Here is a 13,072-nt window from a genome sequence, read left to right as displayed (position 1 = left end):
AGTGGGACAATTTAACAACAACACGTTCAATAGATAGTTGTAAGCTTGAGCCATTAAAGAAAACGTGCGGCTGCTGAAAACCTACAGAGTGATTCAACTCTCTGCTTTAACTACACAAAAATTAATAATAACTAGAAGGATCTGCATTTCCACAGGAAAATGCAGGGTTGAATGTTAGATTTCTGAATGAAAATGAACCTTAAAGGGTCATAATTGGCAAAAAAAAGAAAGAAAGAAAGAAAGAAAGAAAGAAAGAAAGAAAGAAAGAAAGAAATGATCAAAGTTGACCATAAATAAAGTGAAAACAGCACAATAACAAAAAAAATATGTTTGTGAAAGATGTCAGAGCCGGGTATCAAACCAGCGAGCTTCTGCTCCAAGGATTCTCCATGAATTTCAATGGAGGCAAAGATCCTGGAATATCTGGAAAAGTTCAAGGATTTGAAGGAGCAAAAGTCACAGCTGGAAAAAGATAAAAGAGCTGAATATTTAAATAGCTGAAACATTGTAGGAGGAGTTAAGGAACAAAAAATGAAGGAAGATACTAGAATAAAGAAAGAGAGACAGGAAAACAATGGAGTGAAGGATTTATACCATTCAACCAATAATAATAATGGATTGAATTTGTGCTTTTCCAGACGCTCAGACCGCCTACAACGTGACCATTAATATTAAGTGTATGAGAAAAAAAAACCATATTTTAGACAAATGAAATGTGTTTTTTTTCTTCAAATTTACTGTTGTAATAAGAATTCCCTCCCAATGTGAGATCAATGAGGAATTATCTGATATTTGGATCATTTTAGAGCAGGGGTCGGGAACCTTTTTGGCCGAGAGAGCCATAAACGCCACATATTTTTAAATGTAATTTCGAAAGAGCCATACAATAATGTAGTGTCCCTTCCCCACACTGAGGCACGGAGACTTAACCTCTTTTAAGGTTCTTTATTCTGGTTACTGCAGACCGCAACAAACGCCGTACAATTAATTCAGCAGCTCCTAAATCTCTCCCGCTGAAACGAGAGAGCTTCTACCAACTTTATATTCCCCTGCTCCCGCTCCAGCCCTCCCATTTCCCTTATTTGGCCCATAGCTGAACCCCATTGGTCCAAACTACCTAACAACAGGCTGACCGACAGAACTGAGAGCCAATCAGATCTCTGCTTGATCGATGCGTTCAATGAACTCCAGAACTTTTAACGCGGCCCAACAGCCAAGTTAAACTCAGTCCGCGACAATATGTTTAAAACTAAATATACAAGTGAATGTGTGCATTTGATGTAATTTCAACATTTTTAAAGTACAATAAGTCTGTGGATTCTTTTTAATAACATTGTTATGCTGTTGCTAATAAATGATGAGTATTTCTCGTGGTAGTTTTGCTGATGGTCTAGTCTGGTTGATCCGTGGTGAGTTTCTGCTTCATGCAGGCGTTGAGACTTTAAACGTGATTTTAGGTTAGTATCAATGTTCTGTAGATGTGAGACAGACTGCTCACATGCAGACGGGGAGCCAAAAACACACTCACACGCCACAGTGAGTGACGGGCAGCGGATTTTACGTTTTTACAATACCTGCGCGATTCACCTGCTGCCCCCCCCCCCCCCCCCCTGCTTTCTTCCTCACACATCCCGTCCCCGCATCTGCGCGCTCTTTCTCAGAGACGGGAGCGCGCAGTTTTGGGCACGGCAATTCACAGGTTTCAGGCTGGTACAAACTCTGGGAAATAATAGATAATAGTAAACTGATAATGCTGGCGCAGATTTTGTTCTCCAAGCACCGCTACTACTGCGCGCCTCTGGCATCGCATCGCGCCCGAGAAGGACTGGTCTAATGAAAGAAAAAAATTATAATTAAAGATTTGTCTGCGAGCCACATGTGACCATCAAAAGAGCCATATATGGCTCGCGAGCCATAGGTTCCCGACCCCTGTTTTAGAGGAACCTAAAGTGAGGAAGACTCTCCAACACCGGATCCTTTTGATCTTTGACCATCAACGTATCAAAGCAGCTTTTTTGCTTTCTTTAGCTGGAAAGACTGAACTTTAACCTTTCCACTCAAGAACAGAAGACAAAGATCAGTCGGATTCAGGACTTTGCTCAAACTTCCAGGCGTGTCTTGTTTGCCAGCTCGTCAAGTTGCTGTAGCAGCTCTGATTTCTTTGCATGTAGGAACAAAATGATCTTCTTCCCAAATGTCTGGAAATAATGGAGAAGAAAAAGCAGCCGTACAGTTTTCCACTCTTCTCTCTTTTCTTTCGTCTTTTCAATCTCGCGGCTTGTAAAATGAGCCTCGTTTCTCTGCCGCTGTGTGCTAGGAATATATATTAGCTCAATAAAACGTAAAACTGCTTTCCCCAGACCGTATAGCCTTCAGACAGTATCTTATAAATATTCAATGTCTCACAGCCATTGTAGAATTTTTTGCTGAAGGCAGCTCAATTGCAAAAGACCAAGACTCCGTGTGATTCTGACCATTATTCATCTCATTTGTGTCCTCTAACTTTTGTTTAGCTCAATGCTATTCGCGGCTGAAAATATATGCCCCCCCCCTTTGATGCAACTGAGGTGTCACTTATAGGATAAGAAAGAGTCACCCAAAGCATTAAACTCCAGATGTTTGTTTTATTGGCCTCTTGAGTCCCTTTAATGACAACACTGCAACAGAAAGAGGCGGGCGGATCTTCACGGCTTCATTAGTTCCACTCGGTGGTCCAGGTTTGCATGGGGGGGGGTTTGAAATGAAGACGTCCAAATTGACCAGTTAATTAGTCCCTGAAAAGGATTGCTGATGATGATGGGGGGGTGGGGGTGGGGGATGAGCCCTGGGGGAGCAGTCTGCCGGCAACCATGAAGGAGTTTAGGATTGTTGGTGGGAGGAGCTGATGCAGTGAAATGTGGAGGACATTCTGCTGATGGTTCTCAGCTTTTTTTGGTGATTCTTTTGGCATTTAAAGCCGTAGTCTCAACTGTCCTCGCGGGGGGGTCCGGGCCGTTTCAACTGTCCTCGCGGGGGGGTCCGGGCCGTCTCAACTGTCCTTGCGGGGGGGTCCGGGCCACACAGGTGCTGCAGCCTGACTGTTAGAAATGAGGAGAGTAGACAATCACAGAGTAGTTTGTGTGGACGTCCTACGGGCACTAGCGTGTCGTGTGCACACCCCCGTGTGTGCAGCATTCGTGGTACATTCCATGAGGGGCCTGTACTCACACCTTACTAAGGACAAGAGAGCGGCGTTAGCATGGCGTACGACAGCATCACCTGTGCGTGTAACTTCCATTATCCTTCTTCACAATACACCTACCACAATCACGACAAAGGTAAGTTCCATTTTCACCCCGAGGGAACGCCAAGACACACCTGCGCTCCCTTTGGGACGCCGCCGCACCTGTACGAGTGCTGTGGCTAAGACTGAAGAGCTGTTTTGCTCCAGGAAAACATCCACTCCACTCGGCCAATGAAAAGTCTCTCAGTCTTCTGGGTCACGCTCAAATCAACATAGACGTGTAAAAGAATTTCTGTAAATCTGCCATTTTTTCCGCTTCAGAATCCGTCAGAATGACGTCATTTGTGTATCCGGTTGAAGAGTTACGGTGTCTGAAAAAAGCCAACATGGAGCTAAACCTGTGACGTAGAAGAGTTAACAAAACACCTTGGCGTTTCAGATTTCTGTGATGTGCCGGGCGCCACTTTCTGGGTGACAACAAAGCTAAGGCGCCTTTTTACGTCCCCTAAATATCAGCAAAGTCATGCTAGGAAACGGCAGAAGCTCAACAACCATCCGGCTCTCAAACATGAGGCAGGACACGTCAGCACAGCCCTAAAGACGAGGCGTCTGTGGATCTGGGGTTTGAATAAACCTTTTTCTTGGTTTTGAAAAACAGCTGATCCAGATCCAGAAGGTTCCTGCAGGACTCTGAATTCTTTCCTCAGACCTGGTTTAGACGTTTTCATGCGACTGAACCTCCAAAATGTTTCTTCATATCGTTTTTAAAAATTTCCTGGTCTGAATGTGAATGTCCAAGGCTAAGATGGCATTCCTGTGGGTTGGGGGGGCAGAGGCTTTAGATAAAATCAGGGGTCAGTCACATGAACCATTCATTAGGGTGGTGTCCCTTGGTCGGGAGGGGTTCCTGGCCTGCTGGTTGTCTCTCCTCACAGGGAGGGGTAACCCTGAGATCTGTGGTTATTCCTTGAGGTCACACCTCCCCTGGGCCCGGGGGTGTCCGTGTTCCTGTGGTGTTGGCTCTGGTTTCACCTCTGGCGTTTTGGACCTCGGTACCCTCCCCAACATCCTGGTTGGTCCGTGTTCGTCTTTCCTGGCGAGGAGCCCCGCCTCTCCTCCAAGGTGGGGGTACTGGCAGGTGGTAGGACCCTCGCCCAGGCCTGGTGAGACTCTCTGGTTGATGGGGCTTCATACTGGATCCCAAACATAGTGGGGGGCCGTTCTCTGGCTGGACTGGGGCTTGTGGTCTCTGTGATCCTTTGCCTCCACTGGTTTTTGGGGATGTGCCGGTCCTTCTGACTTTGGTCTTCGTTGCTGATGTCGAGTTCTCCCTCAGTCTGCCTCAGCTCGGGTGTTTGGTGACTTGGTGTGCCCCCCGCCTCTTTTTATTGCCCTCAGTTCTAGAGACACTCACCTGAGCACAGGTACCTTTGGGCAAACAGGACAACAGGACAAACTGGAATCATCCAGCTGGTTTCCATGGAGACAAATGGAAAAACCTCTCAGCACCAAATCTGTTATTTTACGATCATTTATTTCTAAATTAACCAAATTCAAACTGTAGCTTTTTTGTTACATAAAATTCATATTTATTTACTGACTTTTGTAGGGCGATTACTTTAAAAAATACAAAAAAAATACAAATAAATAATCAAAGAAACCATTGTTAATATGCGGTTAAATGCAGTGTGGATTTATTTCCACTTATTGGTGCGATTCTCTTCACTCGAGCTCCAGGAATCATCGTGTGGCTGCAGAAAGTTCTGCAGTGGCACATAGAAGACATTCAGAGACGTCGCAGGGCAGGTTGTGGGTTTGCCTCCACACCAACGCAATGGTCCAGCCCATGAGCAAATGCAAAAAAACACTACTTCACGTTTGAGCGGCAACTTAGGAGAAAAGACTTCACCGCTTAGCTTGATGTAGAAACGCTGCAAATGACTTATTACAATTTTAACACATTTAATATTGAACTAACAAAATCTAGTTTTAGTTTGAAAAGTATCTGATTTCCTTTCATTTAGGATCATTCTGTCTGTTATGTCAGTAAATTCCAGGTCCGTGTTGTTGAACGTTTCAGAAACACTTCAGGAATCAAACCTTCTCCTCAGCGTAAAATCAGTTTCTGCTCTGACAAAGCGGTTTCCCGCCGCACTGCAGAGCCACCGTCGTGCCGGTCAAGCCCCCCCTGCTGTTTGGACCCACTTGCTGCAACACGCTAACATATGGACATGCAGAAACCTGGCGTGTTAAAGCCGCCTCCATCCAAAAACGCCTTCCAGTGCAGCGCTGCGGCGGAGAGTCTTCAGGACCTGATCACCATTCCGGAGGCACCGTCATTCTCTGCATTTTGTGACGACGAAGCACAACAATGATCCACTAACACTAATTTACTGACGTGTGGGGAAAGTATGAAAATGTTGTAACACAACAATATAACACAATAACGTAAAATATGATGAAAGAAAAACCTGCTTTAAAACAGAACATGCTTGATAATGCAGATGGTGTCAAAGCTGCAAATTCTGCATTTTTAAATCTGAGAAATATTTTGTTAAATGGAAAATGAGAATTTCTGCTTGACTCAGAGAAATACGCTAAAATAGCATCTTAAGCGTGTAAACTGTGGTTCAGATTGGTCTCATCTTTCAGGCTACATACATGGACTCTGTCTCCCACAGCAGCAGGAACACGGGCGGGTTTTCAGCAGCAGCTTCAGGTTAAGTTCCGACGCCGCGGATCATCTCGTGTTTTGACGGGACAGCTGAGTGTTGGGGTGAAACGCCTCCGTCAGGATCAGACAGGATGAAATGTTAAATCGACCGTGAAGGAAAACGTCTTGTGATACAGAATCGGTGGGAAAAAAAGCCGCACCTCTATAAATCATTAACAAGCAGCCAATTACCGGCTGTTGGCTGGAAGGTCTCTCCTGCTGCTGCCGGGTCGGATTCATGCATCTTGATGTTTTTTACAAACAAGGACATGAAATCCAACAAGTAAACCAAGGATTTATGAAAATAACACTAACCGCTAGTTCATTATTAGGATTTTCCCTCGAGCTTGGATTTGTTATGTCCTTTAACTTTAAACTGTTTGTGGTTGGGGTGGGGGGGTACATCGGTGATCAGATGCATCGATTATAACCCCCAAACAGCGTTTTGGGACTTTCTAATGATAAATATTAGTGTGTTTCAGGGCTAAGCGGTACTTAAACGTTCGTTGATGGGCTTAGATGTCCGTCGAGGGCCGACGGGTCGTCACGTGAATTCGGATTTTAGGTGTTCAAAATTTTTGGCGCGTATTTAATGCGGTTTATACACAATTTTTACCAAAATCGTACGCAATTGTGCGTGAATTTTACAAGATGCTCACGCAAATGTGTGGCTTTCCACGACCTAAACTGCATAACGATGTATAGCTTTTATATCGCACACATATCACGTTCAAATAATTGACGGATGAATTGCACGTAAACAGCACAATAATCAGGCAGGGTTTGTGGCGCTGTCTCCGGCGCTCTGCGGATGCCGGGTCATGACCCCCCCTCCCCGGCGGGCGCCTAGCAACAGACTTAGAGTTAGTGTGGATCAGGGAAATGCGACTGCATGGCGAGGACCAGCGGCGGGAGCTGACCATGGTGCTGACGCGATGTGATTTCTGCCGAGCGCTCTGAATGTCAAAGTGAAGAAATTCAACGAAATTGGGTTTGCGTGTTCGTTGTGTGGTTTCTTCGTACTCCTTCCGTGGTTTTAACGTGGTTCATTCATGAATATTCTGTGAACATTTCACATAAAGACCACAACTTTTTTTCACTTATGACCAATTGTCATCTGTGCAAAATGCGAAAATGTACGCAGCGGCTGTGAGACACGACCTTTCGTTGTGTCTCACCAAAGTTAAGGATTCAAACAAGCAAACATCATATTGCACACTTCCACAGTGTTTTAAAATATTAATCATTTCATAATCCAAATGTTGCTTCCTGACTTGTAATCATGAGGCAACTAAAGATTTCCGGTACTAGTTTGTGGACACCAAGACCCCACCCCCCCCTAAAAAAAAGAAGAGTCTCTTTGACTTCAGCGATCCTTTATGGTGATGCAGAAGGAGTAGTGATGGAGTCATCTTTCACGTTGTCTCACTGTGAGGATAAATCGAGAACCCCCTCCAGAAAGGAGCTGCATGATCACCGATTTCCAGGGAGAATCCTCTCACTTTTCATTTCCTCCTTCACACACACACAGTCTCTGCGTTTGTGCCATCCTGCATTATTGCTGTTGTCACTCGTTTTAGTGGAGGTGGGGTTCAGCTCAAGTGGGGGAGGGTTGACCTGACGGTTTCTAACCGACGGGCCGGCCGTCCCGCTGTGCGTACAAGCCTGCGCGTCAGACAAAAACAACACCAGTGCTGCAGATCTCTGCTCCATCATTAGCTGCAGCCGGCGCGATAATCGAATAGAAAACTAACCGCACCTCATTTTGAAGAAGGCAGCCATTGAAAGCGGGGAATCTTCCGTCCGTTGACTGGCCGCACAGCAGAGTGTAACTGTGCATGACGTAATTATTTATATCAGCTGCAATAGGTGCAAAAGCAATGAGGCGTGCAGATTGGATGAACGCATGCAGAACTGTGGTGCAGTTTACCAAAATGCATGACGTGTGTGTGTGTGTGTCTGAGCAGCGGCCTTCCATCAGTGATTGTGTGTCCATTCATGTGAGTGCGTTTGTTTGCTTACTGGCACAAACACAACGTGTTAGCTGACTGTTTTGTGTTCTCTCTGCTCGGTTTGGAGGTTCTTTTCTGTTTCACTCTATTTACAGACGAAGGAGATGCGCAGAAATGTAGCTTAGAAATTATTTAACTCTTAAAAGTCAATAATGGAAATCGTGTGTTGATAGAAAACCATGCAGGTGCGTCTTTTATGAGACCACCCTCTTCTGCTGGGTGGGAGTGCTGGCCCGTGCTTCACCCCGGGTTAAACACCGTTCCCCCCAGACAGCCGGCGTCCCGTCATCGTATAGCAGCCTTAAACCAACATGGCAGCTCTGCCGAGCCCTGGATTCATCCAAACGCTAAAGTGGTGTGCACGTACGTCCCAATGCAACCCCAGCGGACGGCTTCTACTGAAACCATAGATTCACTCGCGTGCAAAGTCAAAGTCAGTTTCCGGCCTTTGAGAGTCGAGAGGCTTTTCTCTCGTCTGGAAGCTTACCTGACATGAATCGCTTTTAGATCAAAGTGGGTTTTGTGTGCAGATCCAAGAGGACACTTGGGAAGCTAAAACAGATCCAGGTTAAGGCTCTACATGAGACTTAATCGTCGACCGAACCAGTTGGTCCATAATATGAAGACGTGCAGCGATGCCGCTGAAGACACGCCCCCTCTTTAGACCGTAAACGATGCTCCTGAAGTTCCTGTGAAGATATTAGCGACTGAAATGTGAGTCGGGATCCTTCGCTGGCTGAGTATTAGCAGCATAATGCTGGAGGCTAACATCTCTGTTTGGGGTTTAAAGACCCACTTTCTCATGATGAAGGGCAAATTTACAGAAGTATGATGAGTTTTCCTTCATTCAAATCCCTGTGAACCGGGAGCAGACGAAAAGAGGCCGTTTGACAAAGCTTGTAGCGGTGACGTAGGTGCTACAGCTCCCTGAAACGATCTCGTAGAAAACAACAGATTTTTAAGATTTTGGCTAAAAATGACATACCATATTTTCCGGACTATAAGTCGCCCTTTTTTTCATAGTTTGGCAAGGGGTGCGACTTATACTCCGCAGCGACTTATATTAGAACTAAATTGAAATAAATACATTGTTAACCCTCCTGTTATGTTCATTTGTGAGGAACAGAGATGATGTTCCTGGGTCAATTTGATGTATGAGGTATGTTAAGTGTTAAGAGTTTGTTAAGTGACACAGAGAATCAGCAAACTTTTTTTTACAGTAAGATCTTGAAGGCTAACAACATAATATTCTATTTTCCAATGATTTCATAGATTCAGAAATGCAATAAAAATGACAACTGTTTCTACAAATACAGGATGAAAACAGAGTATTAGTTGGCCAATGATGCTTCATGAAAGGAATAAATAAATAAGTTTGAGAAAAAATTACTGTGAAATTATGAGATAAACAGTCTGCTATGATTGTGTCATATGAGTTTGTGCAAGTTATCAGTTCTTGGTCTCAGATTTTGTCAAATAAATTTCCCGTCAAAATGCGACTTATAGTCCAGTGCGACTTATCTGTGTTTTTTCTACTTTACTTTACTTTTCTACTTTTGGGCTGGTGTGACCAGGGCTCGACATAGCCATTTGTCCGCTGGCCCGGTCCTGTTTTTCGAGCAGTACGGACCACAAGACGTTATTTTTCACTTGTCCGCTCGGGCCACTAAAATATCTAACGGTTAATATATTTTTCACCTTTTTCAATAAAGTATATTTTGCGAAAACGTGTAGATTTACCTCGTCTTCATAATTTACTTTTTCTGCAAGTCCTGTGTTCAGACTTCAAGGGTTTCTATGGGAAACCTTTGATCACTTCTCCTCCTCTCCCGCCTGCGCGCGGCTGTCACTGCCGAGCACCACGCGGCACGCGCTCACTCAATTTTTTTTCAAACTTTATTGAATGTAACAATTCAATACAAAATAATGTTAAACAGCAACAACAAAGGAACAAGCCAGTGGGTTATTATTACATTTTAGGCAGATATATTTAAACTGACACACATATCAGCGCGCCCCCCTGGTGGTTTTTCACCGCGATGATCATAAATCCAACACCGTCATTGAAGAGAGACTGAAGCATGTCAGAGATGTGGAAGACATGGCAGGAATAGATAGGAATATGTTAGTAGTTATTAATTAGTAGTATGGACAGCAAGATATTTAATGAATGCATTGAAGATGAAACTGTATCCACTAAGCTTTAAGCTGAATGTCAAAGAATCAAAGGCAACTCAAAATACCTGAATCTCAGACTCAAATGCAGTATAACTTCAAAGTACTCAATTTTGTTTTTCTTTACAACACTGTAAGCAGTATTTCTAGTTAGCTGAATGATCTCAGTAATTTAATTTTATTGAATTTTTCAATTATTTAATTTAATTAAGTAACTAAAGTAACTAAAAAGTAAATGTAACTTTGCAACAGTAACAAAAAGCAAAACCTCAAGGCAGTCAGGGCAAAAAAGTAAATAAAACTTCTTAACTATTGATTAGGAACAAATGTGAAATAGCAGTGATTAGAAGCAGCATGAAAACATCTTAACTAGTGTTTCCTACTACACTGCAGCGCTCTCTTCAAAACATCTGAAACAGACTAGAGCAGATTTAAGTTTGATATGGTCTATTTTCAGTAATTGAAAAAGTGTATAAATAAGTGCTAGATGTCACCAGAATGCACCATATTAAAATTTTCCTGGGGGGCATGCCCCCGGACCCCCCTAAAGTTGCAAGCACCTGCGGAGCGGCGGGTCTCGCTGTGCGCGGTGTCTGGCCAGTAACTTTCAAAAGCTACTGGCCCTGTGGGCCAGTGCAAATTTCTGGGCTATGTCAACCCCTGGTGACTTATTCTCCAGAGCGACTTATAGTCCGGAAAATACGGTAATCATAATTAAATGAAAAAAGATCAAAAGATGATCACAGTTGGACTTAAAAAGGTTTTTCATTCGAAAATTAGCGACTAGAATGTTAACCAGTTAAGACGTGGGCTCTTTGGGGTTTTATTCAATTTAATTTTCTTTAAAAAATTGCGAAGGTTGAAGTTATTTCTATACAAAATAGTGGCCGGTAATAAAAAACGGTTATCCAGTAGATCTTTTAAAAATTTACTGGCCAACGTGGTCGGTGACTCATAAATGAAACTTCGGCCTGTGTGCGATAGTATTACAGTGTTTAAAATCCGACAACAAACAGAGTAATGTGCTCAGAAGGCATGTTCCTTCTGGAAATAGCACCATCAACCTTTTTAACCAGCTGAACAGGAGCCACCAAACGTTCTGAATGTCAGACTGAAACAAACGATGATTCTCCAGCAAAAACCAAAAAAGGCCGATCTGCTTAATCTAAACGACCAGAAGAAACTCAGACCATTTGCTTTTAGTTCCTGGCGTATTCACAGCATGTTGACAAAAAGGACAGTTTTATGTTTGTTCTGTAAAACTTGACAACATTAGAATTTATTTGTAGAATTGATGTTTGGTTGTAAATGGAACGGACCGAACAGTTTAGTGTTCTGTTTTATTGATGTTCCCTTTTGAAACTTGAAAGCTTTTGCTTTAATTTTCCGTTTGGTTTGTTAATATAAAGGGGAAAAAACAGTTTAAAGGATGATAGGAAATAAATATTTAAATCTAAACAACCTGCTGATGATTACACATTTCTCTGAGCAAATGTTCAAAGAGTCGATCGCCACGCACCCAATGAGAGTGAGTTGAGCGGCGAATCACCTCTTTGCTCGCCGCCACTAATGGTATTCTGGTTAGTTTCTTTTCCTCCGCTTAGTTATTTAATTATCCTACGTCTTTGTCTGAATGTATAACTTCTGATTGTATTTTTTTGTGCATTATTCTTACTTTGATTGCTTGAAATAAACCATTTCAGATCAAAATGAGTAATCTCCTTAAATTCAGTGGCTCGTCTCGTCTGATCTGAGGTTAAACACACTAAGGCCATCCTCCAAAAAAACAAACAAAAGATAGGTGGTCCTGCCAGAAAACCTGGAAGTAACGAACAAGCGTATGTGTTGACATGACCATCATCACTGCAAGATCAGCCTAAACTAGGCCTGCACAAGAAATCGCAAATGTATCGCTATCACGATATCCAGCTTTGCAATACACATATCGTGAGAGACAGTGAAAAATCGCAATAAATGGTAAACCTTAAATGTGCCTTCATGTTGTTGACCAATCGGATGGAGCTCTTTTATGTTAGATGCTCACCTCCTATGTAAACGAAGATAATTTAGAGTATAAGTAAGGGTTAATGGCGGATGAAGTATGCATTATCACTTTTTAAACGCACGCCGTGGAACTGTCCGACGCAAAGTACTGCCACGCACCGAAGTGTGTTAACAAGTGACAATGCACACTTCGAAGGCCATTAACCCACTTATACCACTTACAAAAGCAAAAAATATTAACCAGTTTTTAGTCTTTAATTATTTTTTTCCAATTTGGATCGCTTTTTTCACGAAAAGCGGACTATTTGTCACGTGGTGCGGCGCCTTGTCATGGTGACAAGGTGCCGCACCACCACTGCAGTCCAGATTCGGCTATATGAAGCGATATATATATGCTGATCGTCCCGATGGGTTAAATAAAGCATCAGGTCAGAGAGGAAGTTCTCCTCTTACCGCTTGTTTTTGTCCAGATGATGAATCTAAAGGTTGTTTTAAAGAAGCTGGCGCAGTGATACAGAAGATTTAAGATAGGTGACCGGAACTACTTTTTGGGGCGTGCGGTTATCACTTTTTAAACCACAACAAGCAGCCAATAAGAATCGAGTCTTCACCCGGACCAAGGTACAATTCAAGTTAACTCCTATTTAAATTGAACCGTTGCATTGAAATGGAAATGGTGTTTTTGGTTGTTTTGCTATTTCTTTATGTATCGCAGGTCATATCGTCATTTTAATATTGATCACTAATATCTCCTATCACGAGTTTTTCTCAGATCGTGCAGCTCTAGCCTAAACGTCGACCATTCTGACAGGAACTCACTCAGATCATTTATTTCATCTTCAGTTAAGTTCATTAACTTGTGGAAAACGTCACATCCTGGTTTTTCCAGCTCTGTCTGTGTCATCGTAGCACAGCAGGGAGCCGGCATCTCCACCAATCCACATG

At 43.2% G+C, this 13,072-nt stretch overlaps 1 protein-coding gene across 5 annotated transcripts in view; it reads left to right on the top strand.

Moving 5' to 3' along the window:
• The window catches only part of glra1 (glycine receptor alpha 1), a 125,976-nt gene that overhangs the window by 55,712 nt on the left and 57,192 nt on the right, over window positions 1-13,072 (top strand). Inside the window, exon 1 of one of the 5 annotated variants that reach the window (XM_020706835.2) lies at window positions 1,862-3,317. The exons of the other annotated variants lie outside the window; for them this stretch is intronic. Within the exon in view, the coding sequence (XP_020562494.1) occupies window positions 3,239-3,317 (79 nt within the window). The 5' untranslated portion in view covers window positions 1,862-3,238. Of the gene's footprint in view, window positions 1-1,861; window positions 3,318-13,072 lie in introns of those variants that run through there. 5 annotated transcript variants of the gene reach the window in all.

The sequence above is a fragment of the Oryzias latipes genome, chromosome 10, assembly GCF_002234675.1.
Source record: "Oryzias latipes chromosome 10, ASM223467v1".
Taxonomy (NCBI): Eukaryota; Metazoa; Chordata; class Actinopteri; order Beloniformes; family Adrianichthyidae; genus Oryzias; species Oryzias latipes.
This window is presented reverse-complemented; position numbering and strand designations above follow the sequence as displayed.